The sequence below is a fragment of the Rhamphochromis longiceps genome, linkage group LG17, assembly GCF_057381845.1.
Source record: "Rhamphochromis longiceps isolate RC_006_pf linkage group LG17, R_longiceps_female_GT1.1, whole genome shotgun sequence".
NCBI classification, from domain to species: Eukaryota; Metazoa; Chordata; class Actinopteri; order Cichliformes; family Cichlidae; genus Rhamphochromis; species Rhamphochromis longiceps.
Genome location: NC_140573.1, coordinates 42,959,164 through 42,980,723, shown reverse-complemented (window position 1 = coordinate 42,980,723; position 21,560 = coordinate 42,959,164). Strand labels below are relative to the sequence as shown.

The 21,560-nt window shown below is 46.5% G+C and overlaps 2 protein-coding genes across 2 annotated transcripts in view; one reads left to right on the top strand and one right to left on the bottom strand.

Annotated features, from left to right (window-relative positions):
- The window catches only part of cog5 (component of oligomeric golgi complex 5), a 78,355-nt gene extending 59,295 nt beyond the window's left edge, over positions 1-19,060 (top strand). The window contains exons 12-22 of the mRNA XM_085387792.1: positions 11,396-11,600; positions 12,543-12,704; positions 12,932-13,031; positions 13,336-13,446; positions 13,909-13,971; positions 15,521-15,624; positions 16,400-16,637; positions 16,730-16,806; positions 17,757-17,887; positions 18,000-18,075; positions 18,727-19,060. Coding sequence (XP_085243918.1) covers positions 11,396-11,600; positions 12,543-12,704; positions 12,932-13,031; positions 13,336-13,446; positions 13,909-13,971; positions 15,521-15,624; positions 16,400-16,637; positions 16,730-16,806; positions 17,757-17,887; positions 18,000-18,075; positions 18,727-18,835 — 1,376 coding nt within the window. The 3' untranslated portion in view covers positions 18,836-19,060. The remainder of the gene's footprint in view (positions 1-11,395; positions 11,601-12,542; positions 12,705-12,931; positions 13,032-13,335; positions 13,447-13,908; positions 13,972-15,520; positions 15,625-16,399; positions 16,638-16,729; positions 16,807-17,756; positions 17,888-17,999; positions 18,076-18,726) is intronic.
- ndufa5 (NADH:ubiquinone oxidoreductase subunit A5) lies at positions 19,041-21,156 on the bottom strand. Its single transcript, XM_085387794.1, has 5 exons — positions 20,949-21,156; positions 20,260-20,304; positions 19,971-20,087; positions 19,834-19,899; positions 19,041-19,238 (listed from the first exon to the last, which is right to left on the bottom strand). The coding sequence occupies exons 1-5, from the start codon at positions 20,967-20,969 to the stop codon at positions 19,137-19,139; spliced, it is 351 nt and encodes a 116-aa protein (XP_085243920.1). The 5' UTR covers positions 20,970-21,156; the 3' UTR covers positions 19,041-19,136.
- Between the last annotated feature and the right edge of the window lie 404 nt (positions 21,157-21,560).

Sequence of the window (21,560 nt, the reverse complement as noted above, 5' to 3'; positions counted from 1 at the left end):
TGTTAGTGGCCGTGCAGTCGTAGGTGTAGAGTGAGTACAGGAGAGGGCTCAGTACACACCCCTGTGGAGCACCAGTGTTCAGTGTGATGGGGGATGAGGTGATGCTGCCCAGTCTGACCACCTGGCGTCTGTCAGACAGGAAGCTAAGGATCCAGCTGCAGAGGGAGCTGCTCAGTCCTAGATCCTGCAGTTTCCTGTCCAGCTTCGAGGGAACGATGGTATTGAATGCTGAGCTGTAATCTACAAACAGCATCCTCACATACGTGTCTCTCTTCTCCAGGTGTGACAGGGCAGTGTGTAGTGTCAGGGCTATGGCATCATCAGTGGACCTGTTGTGGCGGTATGCAAACTGTAGAGGGTCCAGTGAGTCGGGTAGTGCAGAGCAGATGAAGTCCCTGACCAGCTTCTCGAAGCATTTGCTTACGATGGGGGTCAGGGCTACAGGTCGCCAGTCGTTCAATGAGGAGATGGTGGAGGATTTGGGTACAGGGACGATGGTGGCCATTTTGAAGCAGGCTGGGACTACAGACAGAGAGAGGGAAAGGTTGAAGATGTGCGTGAACACTCCAGCCAGCTGAGCCGCGCATGACCTGAGGACGCGGCCGGGAATCCCGTCCGGACCAGTAGCTTTGCGTGCGTTCACCTTCCTGAAGCACTTCCGCACATCCTCCTCAGACACAGTGTGCGCACTGACGTCATCCGCGGTGCGCACACTGTCCGGTCTCATGGTGTTCGCTGTGTCGAATCTAGCGTAGAATACGTTTAGATCCTCACACAGAGAGGCCGTGGTCTGCGGTGTGCTGGTTTTCCCTCTAAAGTCTGTGATCGTGTTTAGTCCCTGCCACATACTCCGAGGGTTGTCAAACTGTTGCTCCACCCTGTCCCTGTACTCACCTGTACTCACGTTTGGCTGCAATCTTTTGGTCTATTTATATAAAAATGTCTGCATGTAAAACCAGACATTACCGGCTTTAGCCTTTCCCCTGTCCAGCAGAGAGCCGTGTGGATTCTCTGAGCCTTTGCCCTTGAAGACCTTCACAGAGAGTTAAACCTCTCCCTACAGGGTTTACACTCAGTTCCACAGGACTCTCGATGCTGTGGGGCTATCTTGGCTGGACAGTGAATCTGGATTGGCAGGCTTCCCCTTTTAAAGAAGTATACAAGTCTACTGGAGAATTTGTTTTGTGGGATGTGACTGAGTGTCCTGATGCGGGTTATCTCAGAACATAGTGTTGGACTCACTGTTTCAGCTATTTGGTCCCTGTACGTGTCCCTTTGTTGGGCAGCCATTGCAAACTGCACTGGTGTTGGTGTGTGACATGCTGTGAGTGAACATTAGCACATAACCCTGTAATGATGCACACACATGAGATGCTGTTTCTGATTTCACAAACAGCTTACAAATTGTCTTTGAGATGCAGTTAGTTGATGACAGTTGTGGCCAAAAGCTGTGGGCAGAAACCAAAAGAATGAAACGGTGTCTGGAAGCAGCAGAAATGAGCTTCAGGGATTTGGGTCGTGCCTCAGAGACAGGAGAAGGAGTTTGATCATTCAAGGCTCAAAACAGATCTGCTGCACCTCCACAGCCGTTTGAGGTGGTTTGCGGATGTGGCTAGGATCCCGATTGGACGCTTCTTAGTTTAGGTGTTTCAGGATTGGCCTGCAGGGGGACAGACCTGGGGCATGCTGCAGAGATGGGTCAGTGTGGCTGGTTTGGAAACACTTCTGTGTCTGCCTGGAAGAGCTGGAGGAGGGAGTCAGGGGGAGGGTATCTGAGCATCTGTACTGAGTTTGCTGACCTCAGTCTAGTCTGTCAGCAGATGGTGGTGGATGGAATCAGGTTTTTTGTTTGGCTAAGAAAATGAGCATTTGGAAATGTGGCGTGGTTTTTGGGGTTGCTGGGCCTCGTGTCTAACTGCAAAGTTTTAAATACACATAAGAACCAACAAAAAAAAAATTCAGTAATAACTTTGTCAGTATTGATTATTGATTACAGTATTGACCATTTTCAGTGTTTCTGGTGAGTAGAATCATCTGGAACAAGTTTAAAATGTTTGAAGGTTTTGGTTTAACTCAGTAATCATCCCTCAGGTGTTCTTCATCTTATCAGACTCTGTAAACTACAGGTGTCCAGCCCCAGGCCTCGAGGGCCGGTGTCCTGCAGGTTTTAGATGTGTCCTTGATCCAACACAGCTGATTTAAATGGCTAAATGACCTCCTCAACATGTCTTGTAGTTCTCCAGAGGCCTGGTAATGAACTAATCATTTGATTCAGGTGTGCTGACCCAGGGTGAGATCCTGCAGGACACCGGCCCTCGAGGCCTGGAGTTGGGCACCCCTGCTGTACCGGTGATGAATCGACAAAAGCAGCCCCTCAAAAAAACAAAGAAATAAATAAATTTTAAAAAGTAAATAATTTTGACGCAATTATTCTCTCACTGTCACATGGAGGCGTTGGGTGGCGAGTGAGAACAGGAGAGGTGGATTTGGCTGCTCGCTAACATTTCACTGTCATGGCCTCTGTGTTGTGTGTGTGAGTGTGTGTGAGTGTGTGTTGTGAAATCTGTTTATGTTGTCCTAGTAAGGCTACCATGAGGGCAGCCACTAGAGGTCGCTAGGAGACCGGTGGTATATGTGTTTTTCCAGAAATTGATGTAGCGACGTACACTGCTGCTACAATTCAATAAAAGTGGTTCGTGCTTGAGAACCCTGCGTCTTATTGCCTCCGAACTATTCTTGAGCTCTCAGCGAAGGTGGTCGCACTTTCTCCTCTCCTCCTCACCCTTATCTTCCCTGCTTCGCCTCTATGTCCTTGTCTTGTCTTGTGTGAATTTACTTTCCCTGGAACAGTCTCTCACTGTCGTTCTCTAAACCTAAAAGAGAATTATGGATTTGATCAACTGGTCTCTGAGTGCTATTGACACCCTTTTCTCAACGAGAAGTCGGGGCTCGGGAGAGCCTGAGTGCCCTGGAGGGACTTTCCCTGCCGGTTACACGATGGACGGGTGGCAGAACTGGAGGACCGTGTGCCTGGCGGGACTGTCGATCGAGGACGCTGAAGATATCTACCTATTCGGAACCATGATAACAGGGTTCATGCTGATCGGCGTTGGCTTAGCCCTGGTTTATCAGAGAAATAAGAAAGCGGAACCGGCTGTTCAAACCCCCACAAGGCTGCCCGCTGGATTCGAAGCGACGGGACGAGGTGCGACCTCTCACAACGAACGTAATATGGTCAACACCTTGCAGACGCTTACAGCTGCTGTGAAGGCTCAAAACAACACCATTGAGCGTATGAGGGGAAACATCAGAGAGAGGCCTGCTCAAAATGAGACCCTTGAGCGACAGTTGGAAAACATCGCGGAACGGATCACTGCAGTTGTGAGGTCTCAGAATCAAAAGACTAACAACACCACGGAACAGAAGTTTGATACCATCATGGGGAGGCTCGCGACTCTCCAACGGGAGATCGAGAGACCAGCCTCGGAGTGCTAGAATTCGAGCTGCTCACAAAGGAGAAATCAACAATATTCAACATTTGGACACCACGGCTCCAGCTGCAGGCCCAAGGCTGGAGCCCACCAAAACAACTCCCTGATAACGACTGTGTGATGACTATTCTTCCCGCCCCATGAAGGACACCTGGATTGGCTGGAGGACTGTTTACTTAGCCTGATAGGCCGAAGGACACTGTCTCAGCTAAACTATGGACACGCACACACACACACTTACACTGATAAGCACTCACTCATCCCCCTCCCTTTCCAACGCCTTCGATGCTTGTGCCCTACCGGGGATGATAGCAGTCAACTGGACCAGCACAGATGCTGCAGGACCGGATGCGCTGTCTACGCCGGCTCTCTCTTACCCTTTACCCGCCCTGTTGCTTGTCTCGTGTTTCTATGGTGTATTGATAGTCATGTGCTTTTGTGCTGAGGTGTTTTTTCTTTTATCAAACTGTTCTCCCACTAGGAGCTCAGTCTGAGTGGAGTTTTTTTTCTCCTCCTCTTACCTCATGTAGTGTATTTTCGTTGTTTTTTTCCTATCAGCCTACCTTCTGACATGTCTGCCCAATGTGATGTTTGTGTAAAGTTGGTCAGAAGGTTCCTTTGTGAGTGCGCATGCGCCATTAGCGTGCTGCCTGCTGTAACCCCTAATTTCCCTCGGGATGAATAAAGTATTCTGATTCTGATTCTGATTCTGACATGGTGTCAGAATTGAGGACTTCACGCCGAGTTACACGAAGAAATGGCTAAATTTGGACCTCCGGAGCCGTTCGACTTTACACAGCTGGCAGAGTGGCCGATATGGCGGCAGAGATTCTCCCGTTTTCGAGTGGCGTCCAAGCTAGGGATGGAGAGCGGCGAAGTGCAGGTGAACTCGTTTCTTTACTCAATGGGGAGAGATGCCGAACCAATATATGGCTCATTTGTGTTTCCTGCTGCTACGGAGGCCAGGCCAAGTCCGCAGTTTGAGTATGATCTGGTTATACAAAAGTTCGATGAGCACTTTGTCCCAAAGAGAAACGTTATCCACGACCGCGCCTGTTTTCACAAACGGAGCCAGAGGGCCGGGGAGACGGTCGAGGCTTTCGTGCGGAGCCTGTACGAGCTCGCGCAGCACTGCGAGTTCGGCGGCAGTAAAGACGAGCAGATCCGGGATCGTATCATCATTGGATTAATTGACAAAGATGTTTCACAAAAACTCCAGCTCGAGGCGGACTTAACTCTGGATAGAGCCATTCAACTAGCACGCCAGAGTGAACAAGTCAAACAGCAAAGTGCAGACCAAGTGGAAAGCACGGTGAATGAGGTGAAACAGAGGCATTATAACAGCATGAGAAGGAGTTACTACCAACCTCATCAGGTACGTGAGCAACAGCATGGTGAGAGTAAACCAAAATGCCAAAGATGCAACAGGGTGCATGACAAAAGAGAAAACTGCCCAGCCCGCAATAAAAGATGCAGAAAGTGCAATAAGTTGGGACACTTTGAAGTTGTATGCAAAACCAAAATGCTAAAAGAGGTCAGGGCTGAGGCTGTACAGGACTCAGATGAGGATTCATTCTTCATAGGGGAGCTTTTCCTGGGAGCAGTAATTGAGCCAAAAACAACAGTCATTGAGGAGTCAGGCTCAGATGCCGACTGGGACATTGAGCTATTGGTAAATGGCAGTCCAGTTGATTTCAAAATTGATACAGGCGCAGACACCACTGTTATGACAGAAACGACCCTTAATAAGCTACAGCAGAGACCCAAACTTATCCAGTGTAAGCCAACTGTGTACAGCCCTGGTGGAAAAGTCAAGTGCATGGGTAAATTCCTTGCTACTACAGTGTACAAAAGCCAAAAGTACCAGTACTGGATTACAGTTATAAAAGGGCAATATGCAAGTAACCTACTGGGGAAGACAGTGGCAAAGCGCATGGGACTAGTCACTAGAGTTAACAAAATCAGTAGTGACTTAACAGAGGATGTGTTCGGAGAAATTGGCCTGCTGAACTGTGAACCTGTAAAAATCGAGCTGACCGAAGATGCAGTGCCGTACAGTGTAACCACCCCACGCTGGGTGCCTTTTCCTCTCCTTCCAAAAGTGGAAAAGGAAATAAAGCGCATGCTCAAACTTGGCATCATTGAGGAAGTCATCGAGCCAACAGACTGGTGTGCACCAATGGTGCCTGCTCCAAAGCGCAACAAGGATGAGGTCAGGGTGTGTGTGGACTTAAAACGTCTGAATAAGGGAGTAAAGCGTGAACGGTACATCTTGCCCACATTGGATGACATAACTCCTAAGTTAGCAGGGGCTAAAGTTTTCTCCACTTTGGATGCCTCCAGTGGGTTCTGGCAAATACCACTGGATCCCAGCTGCCAAAAACTAACCACGTTCATAACTCCCATGGGCAGGTTTTGCTTCAGACGCCTGCCATTTGGCATAACTTCAGCACCCGAGATCTTCCAGCGGCTCATGAGCACCTTGCTCAAGGGCCTAGAGGGGACTGTCGTCGTGATGGACGACATATTGGTTTTCGGGGCTAACAAAGAGGAACATGACCAACGCTTAGGTGCAGTATTACAGACAATCAAAGCATCAGGACTTAAGCTCAACAGGTCCAAGTGCCACTTTGGAAAGAATGAACTACAGTTCTTCGGTCACATCATCAGTGCGGATGGTGTGAAACCTGATGATGGCAAGGTGGAGGCTATTGCCAGGATGCCCAGCCCCACCAATGTAGAACAACTCAGGCAGGTACTCGGATTAATAAACTATGTTGGAAAAGAGTGTTTAGCATCTGTCTGGGCCTGCGAACGTTTTACCCGCTACATCCAAGGCATGGGTCATGTACGTCTACAAACTGACCATAAGCCCTTGGTGCCTTTGATCAACTCATACGACCTTGATAAAACGCCACTGAGATGTCAGAGATTGCTGATGCGACTGATGCGATTCAATGTCACTGCTGAACATGTTCCCGGTAAACAGTTAGTGGTGGCGGACGCACTCTCCAGACATCCACTGCATGGATGCTACCCGTCCGAGACAGACAGCCAGGTCAAGGCATATGTGAGCAACGTAGTGACAAGCAAACCTATCAAGTCACATAAGTTGGAGGAAATTCGTAGAGCAACACAGAGGGACCCAGAACTTCAAAAAGCAATCATCTTCACCAGACAAGGGTGGCCTCGGAGAATGGCAAAGAGCTCACCACTGCAAGGCTTTTATGCAGCTAGAAGCCACCTTTCAGAATCAGATGGTCTAGTGCTCTACCACGATCGCATCGTAATTCCCACAGCACTCAGACCCAGTGTCCTTGACCAATTACATGAAGGCCACCAAGGACTAACTAAATGTAGAGAGCGCGCAAGATCAACAGTGTGGTGGCCCAACATTGGACTTCAAATAACACATAAGGTGAGGTCATGCAACTTTTGCAGAGAGCACAAGCCTACACAGCGACGGGAACCTCTCGTGACTACTCCTCTGCCCGATGGCCCCTGGCAAAAGATTGCAGCTGATCTTTGCGAGCTTGAGGGTAAGAACTTTCTTGTCGTTGTTGACTATTTTTCAAGAGACGTTGAGATTGCTTCCCTCACTACAACAACCAGCAGACAGGTCATTAACAAGCTTAAACACATGTTCGTTAGATGGGGCATCCCGTTAGAATCAGAATCAGAAAGGGTTTTATTGCCAAATGTTGAGCGGGTTTACAACATTAGGAAATTGCTGCGGTGCTTCAGTGCAAACATACTGTTATAAATACTGTTATAAATTAAGCTTAAATAGACATGAAAATAAAAATGAGAATAAGAATTAAAAGTGCTAAGTAGATAGATAGATATATACATGATATATACATGAGTGCAGGTGGTGATCAGTGCCAAACATGGAATGATGCAGTGAACACAGCATAGGGTCATGTGTTAGTGGTGGGAACAGTCATACGGTTATTGTTCATGTGTTCAACAGCAGAGGGGAAGAAACTGTTCTTATGGCGAGAGGTTCTGGTGCGACTGGACCGGAGCCTCCTGCCTGAGGGGAGCAGGGCAAACAGACTGTGTCCAGGGTGAGAAGGGTCAGCTGAGATCCGAGCTGCACGCCGCAGTGTCCTGGAGGTGTACAGGTCCTGCAGAGATGGGAGTCTGCAGCCAATCACCTTCTCAGCAGAGCGCACAACACGCTGCAGTCTCTGTTTGTCCCTGATAGTGGCTCCAGCGTACCACACGGTGATGGAGGAGGTGAGGATGGACTCGATGATTGCAGTGTAGAATTGCGTCATCGTCCGTGTTGGCAGGTTGAATTTCTTCAGCTGCCTCAGGAAGTACATCCTCTGCTGGGCTTTCTTGATGACGGAGGTGATGGTGGGCTCCCACTTCAGGTCCTGGGTGATGGTGGTACCCAGGAAGCGGAATGAGTCCACAGAGGTGATGGGGGTGTCAGTCAGGATGATGGGGGGGAGTGGAGCTGTGTGCTTCCTGAAGTCCACAATAATCTCCACTGTCTTCTGGGCATTCAGCACCAGGTTGTTGTGGCTGCACCAGGACACCAGACGTTCAACCTCTCTCCTGTAGGCAGACTCGTCCCCGTCTGAGATGAGTCCAATGACGGTGGTGTCATCTGCAAACTTGATTAGCTTGACAGACTGGTGGGTGGAGGTGCAGCAGTTAGTATACAGGGAGAAGAGCAGGGGAGAAAGAACACAGCCCTGAGGGGAGCCGGTGCTGATGGTCCGGGAGTCCGAGACATTCTTTCCCAGCCTCACATGCTGTTTCCTGTCCGTCAGGAAGTCAGTGATCCACCGGCAGATGGGATCAGGCACATTCATCTGGGAAAGCTTGTCTCGGAGATGGTCTGGAAGGATGGTATTGAAGGCAGAGCTGAAGTCCACAAACAGGATCCTGGCGTAGGTTCCTGGGGAGTCCAGATGCTGCAGGATGAAGTGTAGGGCCATGTTGATGGCGTCATCTACAGACCTGTTGGCTCTATATGCAAACTGCAGGGGGTCCAGGAGGGGGGCCGTGAGGGTCTTGAGATAGGAGAGAACCAGGCGCTCAAATGACTTCATGACCACAGATGTCAGAGCCACGGGTCTGTAGTCATTTAGTCCAGTGATCCTAGGTTTCTTGGGGACAGGGATTATGGTAGAGGACTTGAAGCAGGCAGGCACATGACATGCCTGCAGTGAGGAGTTGAAAATGCCAGAAAACACTGGGGCCAGCTCGTTTGCACAGTGTCCACAGGGGTGGACTACTCCAGCCAAGGTCATCAGTAAGTCTAAGGAGCCGAGATCCTACTTGGTGGAGATGGCGAATGGGAACGTGACTCGCCGCAACAGACGACACCTTCAGCCTGTCCCAGGCACCGCTGATCCTGAGGAGCAGCAGCAGAGCACTGTTCCAGCTACACCGACTACTCCAACTAAAGGGGCGGCTGCTTCCCAAGAACCACCAGTAAGGCAGACATTGCCAATCCCTGTCCCGGGGTCTCCTCTCCACCCTACCACACCTGTGAGAGTGACTTCCAGGGGGCGGGAGATTAAAGTACCTCTCAGATTCAGAGACTGAGGACTATCTCCTTTCTATGTTCTAAGGGCAGAATAATCCCTTATCAGGACTGAGGGTAGTCTACCCCTGTGATGTCCTGCGTTCTGACAACACTGTTTTATGTTTAAAGTACTTTTGTTAAAGGGGGACATGTTGTGAAATCTGTTTATGTTGTCCTAGTAAGGCTACCATGAGGGCAGCCACTAGAGGTCGCTAGGAGACCGGTGATATATGTGTTTTTCCAGAAATTGATGTAGCGACGTACACTGCTGCTACAATTCAATAAAAGTAGTTCGTGCTTGAGAACCCTGCGTCTTATTGCCTCCGAACATGACAGTGTGTGTGTGTGTGTGTGAGAGAGAGAGATGAATTCCAGAACAGAAGTAAAACAGGTGATCTGTTGAATAATTTGGTCATTTGGAGGCTCGGTTGCATAAGTCTGTGTGTTGTCGTCACTTTAGTCCTTCTGCTCTCTCTGTTTCCATCTGACGTATTTTTCTTTCTGTTATCAGATTGATTTGCTGTTAACAAGTATCATTTCCTCCTGTCAGTGTAACATTTTTACACGTATTTCAGGAAATTGATGAGGTTTTTTCTTTGTTGTTTCAGCTGAGCCAAAACCACACCCACTTTAACACGTTGGTTGGCGTCTGCATTGATCAGCCTGTCACTCGCCCTTCCTTCCATGTAAAATCCACTAAATTGAAATTAATCCAGTCTCATGAAGCCCGTTCATAGAGGTGGTTATATTTTGAACGTTGGAAACAGCCAGGTTAGCGCTTTGTCCTTTTCCCAGTATTAATGCTAAGCTAGGCTAACAATGTCCCGTAGTACCAAGGGCGTAGATTTGGCATGGACGGAAGGGACATGTCCCCACCAATATCCTGCGATTATTGAATTGTCCCCACCAATAATTTGATCTCTTCGAGTAAAGAACAACAATCCCGATAGTAAGAAAAACCGATCTGTCAGCGTCTCATTCACCCAGCGGAGCAGAAAGAGTTAAATTACTTCTCTACTGGAGTCCTAGTCATGTGACAAATATGGCCAATGTGATTGGCTGTGCCTTTCAGGGAGCTCTGTTTAGTTTTAGCAGCGGCAAGCCTGCGCTGCGAGGAGGAGAGGAGGACGGCAGCAAAACGGAAGAACCTGGATGTAAGAAAGTGTTTTTCAAAGAAACCTGTCAGTCACTTAAAGTCAAGTTCACTCATAAAATGTGTCCGTCATAATAACGTTACAGGCGATGCTAGGCTTTGGCCCACATCAGTCTAAGACTGTATGTAACCATGAATAACCTGTTTTGGAAACTACCTGCACAACAGGCAGCACTGTTAGTTCTCTCAGTCTCAGAGCAGCATTTCTAATTTTGATTGAAACTGTCAGAGAAAACGGCAGCCTCGAGCAGCCCGGATATTAGTTTACAGAGGCTGTTAGAATTATATGTCTAACGTTAAAATGTTGGTGACACAATAATTTCATCCTAATGGCTCTGACATATTCATAGGGTTAATTTTGAGACAAAATGTCATGAGGTCGTCATGATTTTACAAATATTCCACCTTGTAGTGCAGTTTGCACACATTGTTTTAAAAATGCACTCAGCCTACAAACATTACTGATGAGTGAAGATCTGCACAAAGTGACAGAAACACTGAAGCAGCTCCACATTTTATTCTTATTGTCATGTATGTCCTATTTGTCAGGTGACAGAAGAACCAACACAAAGCTCAGAGAGTAATGATGACACAAGATCACAGGTGAAATTGGATGATGACTTGTTGGTTCATGACTGTATTTGAGGCTATTTTTATTTTAGCATGATACCTGATTTATATGGATTATGGCTGAAGTAAACTAAAGCCTAAAATACTTAGTCAGTCATTTGTTTAATAGTAATTTAACATTACATAATTCACATATAAAACTATGAATTGTAATTTTAAATGGTTTAAAAGCATGCAGAATAGCATATGTAGGCAAGTATATTTCTCCTTTTTTATCAAGAAGCAAAGACAAAAAGGACAAAAATAAGAAACAGGACAGGGTTCAGTGGTTGAATCATCCGTCCCCATCAATGCCAAAACCAAATCTACGCCCTTGCGTAGTACACTGGACACTGCTGGCTCACTGACATGGTTTTGCGCTTCGGTTTGTAACGTGCACGTTGTGGAAAAAACTACGAATATTTCAGAGAAACCTGATCGAGCACTTGTGAAGTGTCCAAAATCCTGCAAACGTCTGCTGAGCGGGATGTCTGTGAGATCGCTCTTTCTGGTCTCACTCAGAAAAAACTGAGACTCTGTTCATGAATCCAAACTTTAATTGTGTGTTTTTCTCTGTTTGTGGTTCTTTTGTAGCCTCGTCGTTCTTGAAGCAGGCATTTGAAGGGGAGTATCCCAAACTCCTGCGACTCTACAACGAGTTGTGGCGCCGACTGCAGCAGTACAGCACCAGTCTGCAAGGAGCGTTAACCAGCAGCGGTGGGATGGACGCGTCTCTGGATGTCTCCACAGTAGAGACAGACAACCAGGACCTGTTTACACATGGGAAACAAGACTACAAGTGAGCCCAGTCAAACACAGCAGCACGCACACAACAGCTTGTTCAGTTTGAAGCACAGAGAAAAAGTTGAATTCAGAGCGTATTTGAGTTTTCTTGTTTTGAGTCACACCTTAGTTAAACATTCAAGTAGAAAGTCTGCTCGACTCACAGGCAGAGTTTGTGTCCTCCTACAGCTTCGAAGGCTTCCTGGGTCACAGGTCAAATGTCTTCACTAAATGTATTTTTAGAAGCAGAGACGACCGTTAAGAAACAACAAGAAAAACACTGTGCTGCTCAGTGAAGCCAATCTGATTGGTTCTCACTGTCGGAGGGCAAAAACAGATGGGACAGTGTTTGATAAGAAGGTCTAACAGAGAACAGTGCAATGAGGGATTGTGTGTACACAGTGCAGCAAAAACCTGAGGAACAAAGGCATCGTGTTACTGATGGGGCACAAAGACATGGCAGACACAAAGTCCTCTCATGTTAGTGCGTGTGCACTAATGACAGGATGTGAGGGCAGATACTTGGAAGTAGAGTGACAAGCTACACACATCTGTCTCTTCATGCAAAAGCAAAGGAATAACTGCAACAGTTTATGTACTTTCCTTTTCTTGCATTGTCACGATGTATAACAGTTATTAAACGAATCAGCACTCAGCTGCACTGAACAGTAATACGATTGGATAAGGTGGCGTTTCAGTTCCACTTATGTCAGACAGAGAACATCTTTGTTTTATGACGATGATGACACCATGATAACTGAGAATGTTTTTGTGCTTTTAAACGTAACCTTAAAGGAAAGTCTCCGTCTGTTCAAAGCTTCTCACCAGCAAAGTGTGTGTGTGTGTGTGTGTGTGTGTGTGTGTGTGTGTGTGTGTGTGTGTATCTCAGTTCTATTTTGAATGATGTTTAATTCATAAATTTAATTCAGTGTGTATCTTTGTGTGTGTGCTCGTGTAGCCCAGAGAAGGCTCTGAAGGACTCTCTGCAGCCGTACGAGGCAGCCTACCTGTCCAGGTCTCTCTCTCGCCTCTTCGATCCCATCAACTTGGTATTTCCCATGGGGGGCCGCAACCTGCCTTCCAGCGATGAGCTAGACAGCATCATCAAGACCATCAACAGGTGTGAAGGCTTTTCATTATCCAACATATCAAGAGTTTGTAGTTTCGTAATACTGATCAGTGGATCGTTAATTGAAATATTAAATCAAAAGAAGAAACTAGTGAATGGTTGGGGGTCAAATTTAAACATGATTTTTCTTTCCTGTTGGAATGTTCTGAATCATTATCAGTGAAAACACAGTGTGTGTGATTAAAGCCGGGCACGCTGACTCTGCTGGTTGTTTGCAGTGAGCTGAATGTCGCCTCGGTGGATCCGAGCCTCTCTTTGGCTGTGGCCAAGAACGCCGCCAAGACGGTCCAGCTCTTCTGTGTCAAGTCTGAACAGCTGGTGCGTACCTCACTTAGTGTGTGCAGTGCTAAAGTAACCTTTGAAGGTGCGTTCATGTTGATCACTGAGACTGTTCCAAGAGGAGTTACAGAATTAAGTCCAGAATAGTAAATATGTGGCTGTGGTTCCCTCCCACGCTGATGAGGGTGAAGGTGCGTGGCTGTCTGTGTTAGCTGCCAGCGTGTCCATGATGTACCCTGAGCCTGCTGTGTTAGCACTGCCACAGCGTAAACCCATTAGGACAAAGAAAGCTGTGGGGATGCCGTTTCCTTCCTTGCTCTCACCTCTCAAACTCTGTCTCCAGTTGTGCACTCAGGGTGATGCCAGCCAAGTGATTGGTCCACTAACAGAGGGCCAGCGGAGGAATGTTGCTGTAGTAAACACTCTATACCGCCTGCAGCAAGCTGTCACCAAGGTAGGAGTAAGACCTTGAGTCCAGTTACTACAGCAGCATGTGCAACAGTGTGTTCTCCCCCGTGGACTATTAACCCACTGTCACAGCAGAAGAAAGGCACAGGATGCTGGGATAGCTCGCTCAGGCGAGCTGTGTGAGCAAAGGCTAATGCAAGGCCGTGAGTTTGAGTCCACTCCCAGACAGTTCATGTCTATAAATGTGTATAAAAGATGATGATGATGATAATGTTGGCGTAACGTAAGAACTGCGTTAATCTCATGTTTCACTGAAACTCTGAAGGGTGAAAAAAGTTTTGAAACTTTAACAGTCAAATGTAATTTATGCATTCAGACTTTAATCAATACATTTCTGTTCATGTTGATTAGGAATGATTAAAAAATGTGACATTATGGTCTTTTACCCAAATTCAACACGATGCAGTGTGTGACTGATGTGTGTGTGCTAACCTGTTTTATCTCATAGATCATTTCAGGCTTGGGATCATGTCCACAAGCTGCTGCAGAGTCCCTCGCTGCTTCTTTGGAGGTATCCTCTTAGCAGTAATTAAGTACTTCTCTGGTATGCGAGTATTTATCACTAATGCTGTGTCTTCGCACACACGTGAACTCGAGTTGCGTCTGTGACCTCCCGTCATATTTCTTTTCAAGATTTTCTTATTTAATCACTAGTGTACATATATTTATATTTATAGATACATATATATATTTAGTCATCTTTTCTCTTTTACCATGTCTCTCTAATATTTGCTCCTTACTATTTTTCTATTTTCTTTATTATTTTATTTTATTATATTTTCTTCTACTGTACCATGCTGCTGAGTGACTGCTGCTCGTCAAACACATTTCATTGCAATGTTGACCCTGTGCTAACTTGCATATGACAAATAAAACTGAAACTGAACTGATGATGTCGGCTTCAGCTTCTGGTCACGCGTGGTTTGTGAGGTCACACCCTCATATTTGACAACAAGGCCTGGCTCGCAGTCTCCACTCTAACGATTCCCAAGGTTTTCTCTCGGGTTAAAGTCAGGACTTTAGTCAAATTCTTCCACACCACACGTGTCTGTGTTTTTAAAGACTTTGTGTGCAGTCGTGTTGGAACAAAGTTGCATGAAAGTGTCCAAAATGTCTCGGTTTGCTGAAGCGCTTAACACTTCCTGAAAAACAGCCCCCGCTGTAATCACTCTTCATCACACTTGCTGTTATTCTGACAGTCACCAAATGTACACTCATCCACCCCAGACAGAGAAACGTTATTGGTCACTCGCTCCACTGCTCTAGACTCCAGTGGAGATGTGTTCTTTACAGCATCCGATGCTTTGCATTGCATGTGGCGATGAAGATGCTGCTCAGCCGTGGAAACCTGCTCCATGAAGCTCTTTTACATTGCCTTCATCACTGAGTTGCTGGAAATTTCACAGCTGGGCTTGTTGCACAGGTTGCATCCTATCACAGTACCAAACTGGAATCCACTGAGCTGCTAAGAGCGAGCCGTTGCCTAGTTGCTAAACTTTATACACCTGTGGCCGTGGAAGTGACTGGAACACCTGAATTCTGTCTTTGGGTGGGTGAGCGAACACGTGGAGACTCCTCTCAGGTGCTGGAGGCTCCAGTCAAAGCCTGAAGCTTACATTAGTTTATCAGAGCTGTGATGACAACATTAGGCTCATATTTAGGTCAACACAGAGTTTAAAACTTTGTATGTTTTGATCTTTGTTCTTAAAACAAAATCTCTTTTTTGTTTCAGTTTACGGGGATTTTTTATTTCATTTCGATTTAAAGTTATAGTTTAATCATCTTCTAAGTGTCCTGATGCTCCAGCTGTCATCTTACACACATCTTACTGTTAGCAGCTCTGCTAGCTGTACTGTTGGCCCGACATGCTGTTGTCCATCTGGAGCTTCACCGTAACACTATAAAATGTGATAAAACATTAGGCTGTGGATGTCAGTTCATCTATACACGCGTGAGTCTGCTCATCTGACTCCACATGTTGCTAAGGTAGGCGTGATGCTGGTGTCCTCCTGTTCTGTCCTGTCACATGACTCTGTTTCTCCTTCTGACCTCTGGTTCAGGGAGTTCAGGCGCTGATGAGAAGTGCGGTGCATCCTCTCCTGCAGTCAGTCACCGACTCCATAGAGGCCATCATTATCACCTTACACCAAGAAGACTTCTCAGGGTCAGCCTCTCTGCATCAACAACAGCTCAGTACATATAATGTTAGAATGTTTTTGGACCGAATGTGCCTGCAACATGAATCAGACTCATTTTTATTGGTTGTAGCTAGAAAATCGAAGACCTTCATGAGTGGTTTTAGTCCTTCTAACAGTCAGAACTGTGCCTCTGGTTCACTGACGGTACAGATCACACTTGATTTTCAGATTGAATTCAGTCTTATTTTGAAAGTAAATCCAAGACTAGGACCGTCAACACGTCGTCACTGCTATGAATGAAGATTAAAGTCCAAAAGCTGCAGCTGGACTCATCTCGTCCTGCTCGTCGTCGGCTGCACTTGTTGTTCAGCAGTTGGTCCAACATCATTTAACACGAATCAAACAGCTGACGCTAACACATGCTCTCGTTTACAAACACAAAAAGTGACACACAGAAGGTAATAAAGAAAAAATGTCTTGTTTCGAGATTAATGTCATACAGTAACAACCCTACAACATTTGAAAGAAACCTCTAAGGATCAGAGGCCCCCCACAAGCAAACGGCTGACCACAGTGTGCAGACTCAGTGTGTGTGTGTGTGTGTGTGTGGTGTGGTGTGGGGGGGCTCACTAAATCTTCTAGTTTCTAAAAATCACTAAAAGAGTGACATGTACCAAGCCAGGTTTCCTCACACTGATCTGCTTTCTACAGTTGTGTTCAGAGTGTTAATGCACAGCATCTTTTCTGAGTCCCACAGCAAACACATGTTAAACACATGATGATGTGCTGTGTGTGCTGCAGGCCTCTGTCCAGCCCCGACAGACCTGATATTCCTTGCTCTCTGTACATGAAGGAGCTGCAGGGTTTTATCTCCCGAGTCATGGCAGACTATTTCAGACACTTCCAGTGTGTGGACTTCATATTCGAGAGCACGGAGTCGATCGCCCAGAGAGCCATCGAGCTGTTCATCCGCCACGGCAGCCTGCTGCGTCCGCTGGGGGAGGGGGGCAAGATGAGACTGGCTGCTGACTTTGCGCAGGTAACGGAGATGCCATCTGTTTTCTGCTCTTCGGCCTTGTTTCGCTCAAAGGCCGATTTTCATTTTGACTTTTCTGTTTTTACGCGTGTCAGATGGAGATGGCTGTGGCTCCTCTGTGCAGACGAGTGTCTGATTTAGGGAAACCCTACAGGATGCTGCGCTCCTTCAGGTGTGTTGGCTTCAATTAACAGTCGTCACAGTTAGATGGTGCACTTTGTTTTTTCATGTAAAGAATTACGGCCTAACAGGCAGTAATGGTGATGAATCATGTTAACCATGCAGGACTTTACCTACATGCACTCGGTGCTGTCCTGACCTAGACACTGTGTATTTTTCATAGTAAAACACTGCATTTTAAATACTACATATCTACAGTACGTACATACTAGTTCCAGTTTATTGTTGTTTTTAATATTACATAAGAAACTGTTGACCTTCATGTTATTTTGGTGAAAGCTGAGAGTTTAGGCACAGCGAGTTATCCAGCATCGAAACTCCACAAACCTGCTCTGGTTCCAGTCCAAGTTTGGGAGAACGCATCAGTTTGTAAAACCTTTACTGGGAAAAAGTGAGCAGCAGGAGTCCTTCATCAAACCACCTGATCAACAAACTCCGACATGACCCACCGCCGTTTGTCTTACACTGAAACGATGTGCAGTAAAGCTGCAGCCATTACAAAGTAACTCAGTCTGACACCAGTTTAAGTTATACTGAAGGCTGACAGCAGCCGGCCTAGTTACCTGCAGCACAGGGGTGGGTGTAAAGGGGGCCACGGGGTGCACCGGACCATGTTTATTTCAAAGCTTTCATAACATTTTTCAGATTGAAAGTGAAATATTATCAAAGAATGTCTTGATCAAATCACATTAAAAAAAATATAGAAATAAAAGCTAATAAAACTCTCATTTGATTTCTGACTGGATTTTTTTCTTCGGGGAAATGGAACCAGTCGTAGGCAGACAGTTTCAGTGTTCGTTCAGGTGCTCACACAGATGACCGAGGCTTTCATCAGGTTATCAGAGAGCTTTTCCTGTAAGCTCGTCTTTCTTCTGAATGAACACGATGAGCAGCAGATGTTTTACATGGAAGGTAAAAAGTGCTGTTTGCTTTGTGTTTGAGGCCGCTGCTGTTCCAGACCAGTGAGCTGATAGCCAGCAGTCCAGCTGTCGGTGAACTGATTCCCTACAGCACCTTACTACACTTCCTTTTCACCAGAGCCCCACCGGAGCTGAAGTCACCTCATCAGGCCTGTAGACACACACACACGCGCACACACAGTTCAAGCTGAATCGTCCATCATCATGTGGCACTTCTGCAGTGTGTACAGTGCACCATCTCAATAAGCCTGTCCCCCACAGAGAGCAGAGTGGTCCATCGCCAGGTACTCACAGTGGCTGGATGATCATCCCTCTGAGAGAGACAAGCTCAGCCTCATCAGGTAGGCTCGGTGACGTAAACACATCTGTTAGAACACTTTGGTCTGTACAACAGGACAGGAGCTGCCACTGTTACCTGAGCTTAGATTACCTAATCTCAGGGGGCCTTTACTGTGATGAATGGGCTCCCTCTAGTGGTAGACTGACTGATGTGTGTGTAATTTAAGGAGTCACTGCTGACTGCCAATAAGAGTCCTAACTCAGTATTAGTTTGCACTACAATCAAATCAGGTAAGAATAGCATGAAAAATATTTACGCCAGCATTAGGTGTTGGGCTTGTTGTACTACATGGTGCATTTTGGCTTCAAAGGAAGATCAAACAGACATTTAGTTTGAGCTTGAAGTAGTGAGAGGTCCAAAAACACCATATTTAGAATCCCCATGTGTTCCCTACCAACTGCCAGTACAAACAATGTTTTAAATGGCTGTATGCTGCATTATTATCGCCTTAACCTTCAAGTCTGTTGACCTTGAAGGTCAGAGGCCAAATGTGACACGTGTTAAAAATGCACACTGTTCTTGTAAGACTCGCAGTTTTGAGGCACCAACTCTTTACACTGACCTTGAACACCTCGCTGGATACAAGTCAGATATGACAACTGATTTGTGTGCACTGTGATAACAGATGTGCTCACTCTGTCTGTCCTCTCAGGGGCGCTCTGGAGGCCTACGTGCAGTCAGTCAGGGTTCGGCAGGGGAAGGAGTTTGCCCCCATCTATCCCATCATGCTCCAGCTGTTACAGAGGGCTACCAGCACCTGACCTGTGTTTGGGTCCACAAATAATCTGCTCATTTTTTAACAAGTGTGGTCCAGGGGTCGAGAGAGAATATTTACAGTAAAAGTAATCTCAGCAGTAACAGCAGAGAGCCTCGTCCGAACCACAGAGGAGGACAACGCAGCTTCTTAGAACAGACTTGCTGATATAAAAGTAATAATTTGTGACACACATCAAAAACTCATCTGAATAAAGGCAATATTTCCAAAACTTTAATGTAGTACTTCATTGAAAGCACAGGTTTTGCCTTCACAGACAGTATGACAGGAACACTACACACGCAGACTCAGATGGGCCACTTCCACTGGTTGGGGGGCGGCTCCTCTACCAGCGGCTCCCACGGCTTCCACTCGGACATCTTCCTCGATAACACCAGCTCACACTCAGCCTGCGCGCAGGAAAAAAATCATCAGCCACAAATACTAATGTATACACTAATACTGTAAAGCAACCATACTTTTTAGTTAAGTTGAGACAACTGCGTTCACATATTCACCGAGACCGTCCGGTCTGTATGAAGGCTGACGGGAACCAACCGAACACATCAGTGATTTAATGTCGACTTCAGTGTGAAACAAACAGTAACTCTGTACTACGAGTGTGTCAGCTACTCTGGTGAGAAAAGCACTCTCAGAATAAAAGAGGCAGCAGTCTGTACAAAGCCACGCGCTCATTTAAAGACCTGGGAGCAATACAGTACTACCAGCAGCGTATTAGCAGTCTTCAAACCAGTCAGAATCACTTTAATCCAGGGATTCAATTTTAATCCCTGGATTAAAGTGAACCAGAATGATCTGGACCTGCGCTCCAACACCTTCCGTTACTAAGCTTGTCACTGTGTTCATGTATGTAGGCTATATATGTCATACACCCCTCTGCACTCGAGCTGAACACGAAGTCGTGACTTTTAGGTTTGTACATGAAGAGTTTTCCACTCAGCTTCATCACTTTGATCAGAGTGAGGCAGACTGACCGCGACCTACCTGGAAAATGACCTCTTCAATCTGACCGCAGTTAATTTTCTTCTCAAGCTTCTCAACATCGGGTTCCTGTGAAGAACACAAATCCTGTCAGTTCATCTAAGCTCCTCTGTCATTCGTCTGTCTGCTCACACACTGACCGTTTTCACGTGGCTGAAGCGCTCATTGACCAGCTGCTCCGTGTACTTCCTGTAAGCAGCGTCCTGCGGCATGGTCTGCAAGGACGCCAGGATCTTTGTGTAGAGGATCCTGAGACGCTGAGAGGAACAGCACAGGGTGAGTACACTGCTCAACTCCCTCAGCTTCAATGACAGCTCCATAAACGGCACACGGATAACACGAGTGTGATCCAGGACTAGTCTGGTCACAGTCAGGCGATGGGAAAGATTAAAAATGAGGTATGTGGTGCAGTCACCATCAGCTGCTCACCTCCTGTGGATTTTGAGACACTGCCAGGCCAACCAAGCCGGTCGTCTGGAAGAGAGGAAAAGGAGAGCTGTCCAAGAGTGGCTAATGTCAATGCTTTCACCTTTAACCACGTGACTCCAGCATCGGCACTCGGCCTAAACCAACCCTCAGTCTGTCTGCTCGCACTGTCAGCAACCAGCTCCACAGCTGGTTTTATGACTTGGACGAGACACTTGTGGTTCTTAATCACCTCCAACAACATTTCCCTGCTAATGTGGAACTTCCTTAAAAAACATTCTCTGAAATCCATCAGCCCTCACCTTCAAATATGTGCACTTTATTAACATTACAGGCAGGTTTGCACTGAGCAGGGATTTTATTTTCCAGGTCTGTTGGTCCAGATTCGGGTCTCCAGTTAGCCATGTAAGGGAAGTATGGCTTAACCAGTTTCTTCAAAAGCTCCCACGGGTGTTCGGCTGACTTAACCGTGGGACCGGATTCAAAGTGTTCGGTGAGCTTTCCTTTAGTTTGCCACCTGCTCTGACCGGACACTGCCGTGCTAGCTCCTTATCAAGTTAGCATGCTAGCACAAGCTAGCACAACATGCACAGCGCGCAAACGGAGGTGACAGTACCGTCACCTTAATAAAACTAATACAGCTGTTTTATTGTGTTTCTTACATTAAAACAAGACATGACCTTTACTCATACCTTCTTCAGCAGCCCAGCCATTCTCCAGACGTCAGGAATGCGTCCTGATACTTCCGGCTGCTAAATATGACGTCGGTGTTGTCTTTTTTTTCTCGGCGTTTTGAAAAACGATTTGTTCCTGTCGTAATAAATGTTAAAAATTAGAAAACGCGGACTGTTCTGTGATCACAGCAGCGTAAAACTATATACATGCTATGTATTCACGCTAGCATAGCATAGGTCGGATGTAGGTACAAACATCTGAACGTTTTGCTTTTATCCAAGCAGGCTGAGGTTGTGTCGCTTGAAGTACGCGCACTACGCGTACTACGTACGGTGTGTACTGTACGAGAAGTGCGGAAGTAAGAGGCTTGTGAAATGGGACGGTCTAGCCTTCGTCGCGCTATTCGGGTTGCCTAGCAACCATGATACTAACCGCGAGTAATGTTACATACAGCATTGTTTGACAGAAATGAAGGAGAAACAAATGTTTTGTTAGTCATGCATTTTCGTCATGACATCACTTTGATTAGTTGAGTATCTGAGGCTGAGACCACTAGTGATGGGCAGATGAAGCTTCATGAAGCACTGAAGCTTTTCATCCAATTGGTTCATCCCAGCGCAAAGCTTCTT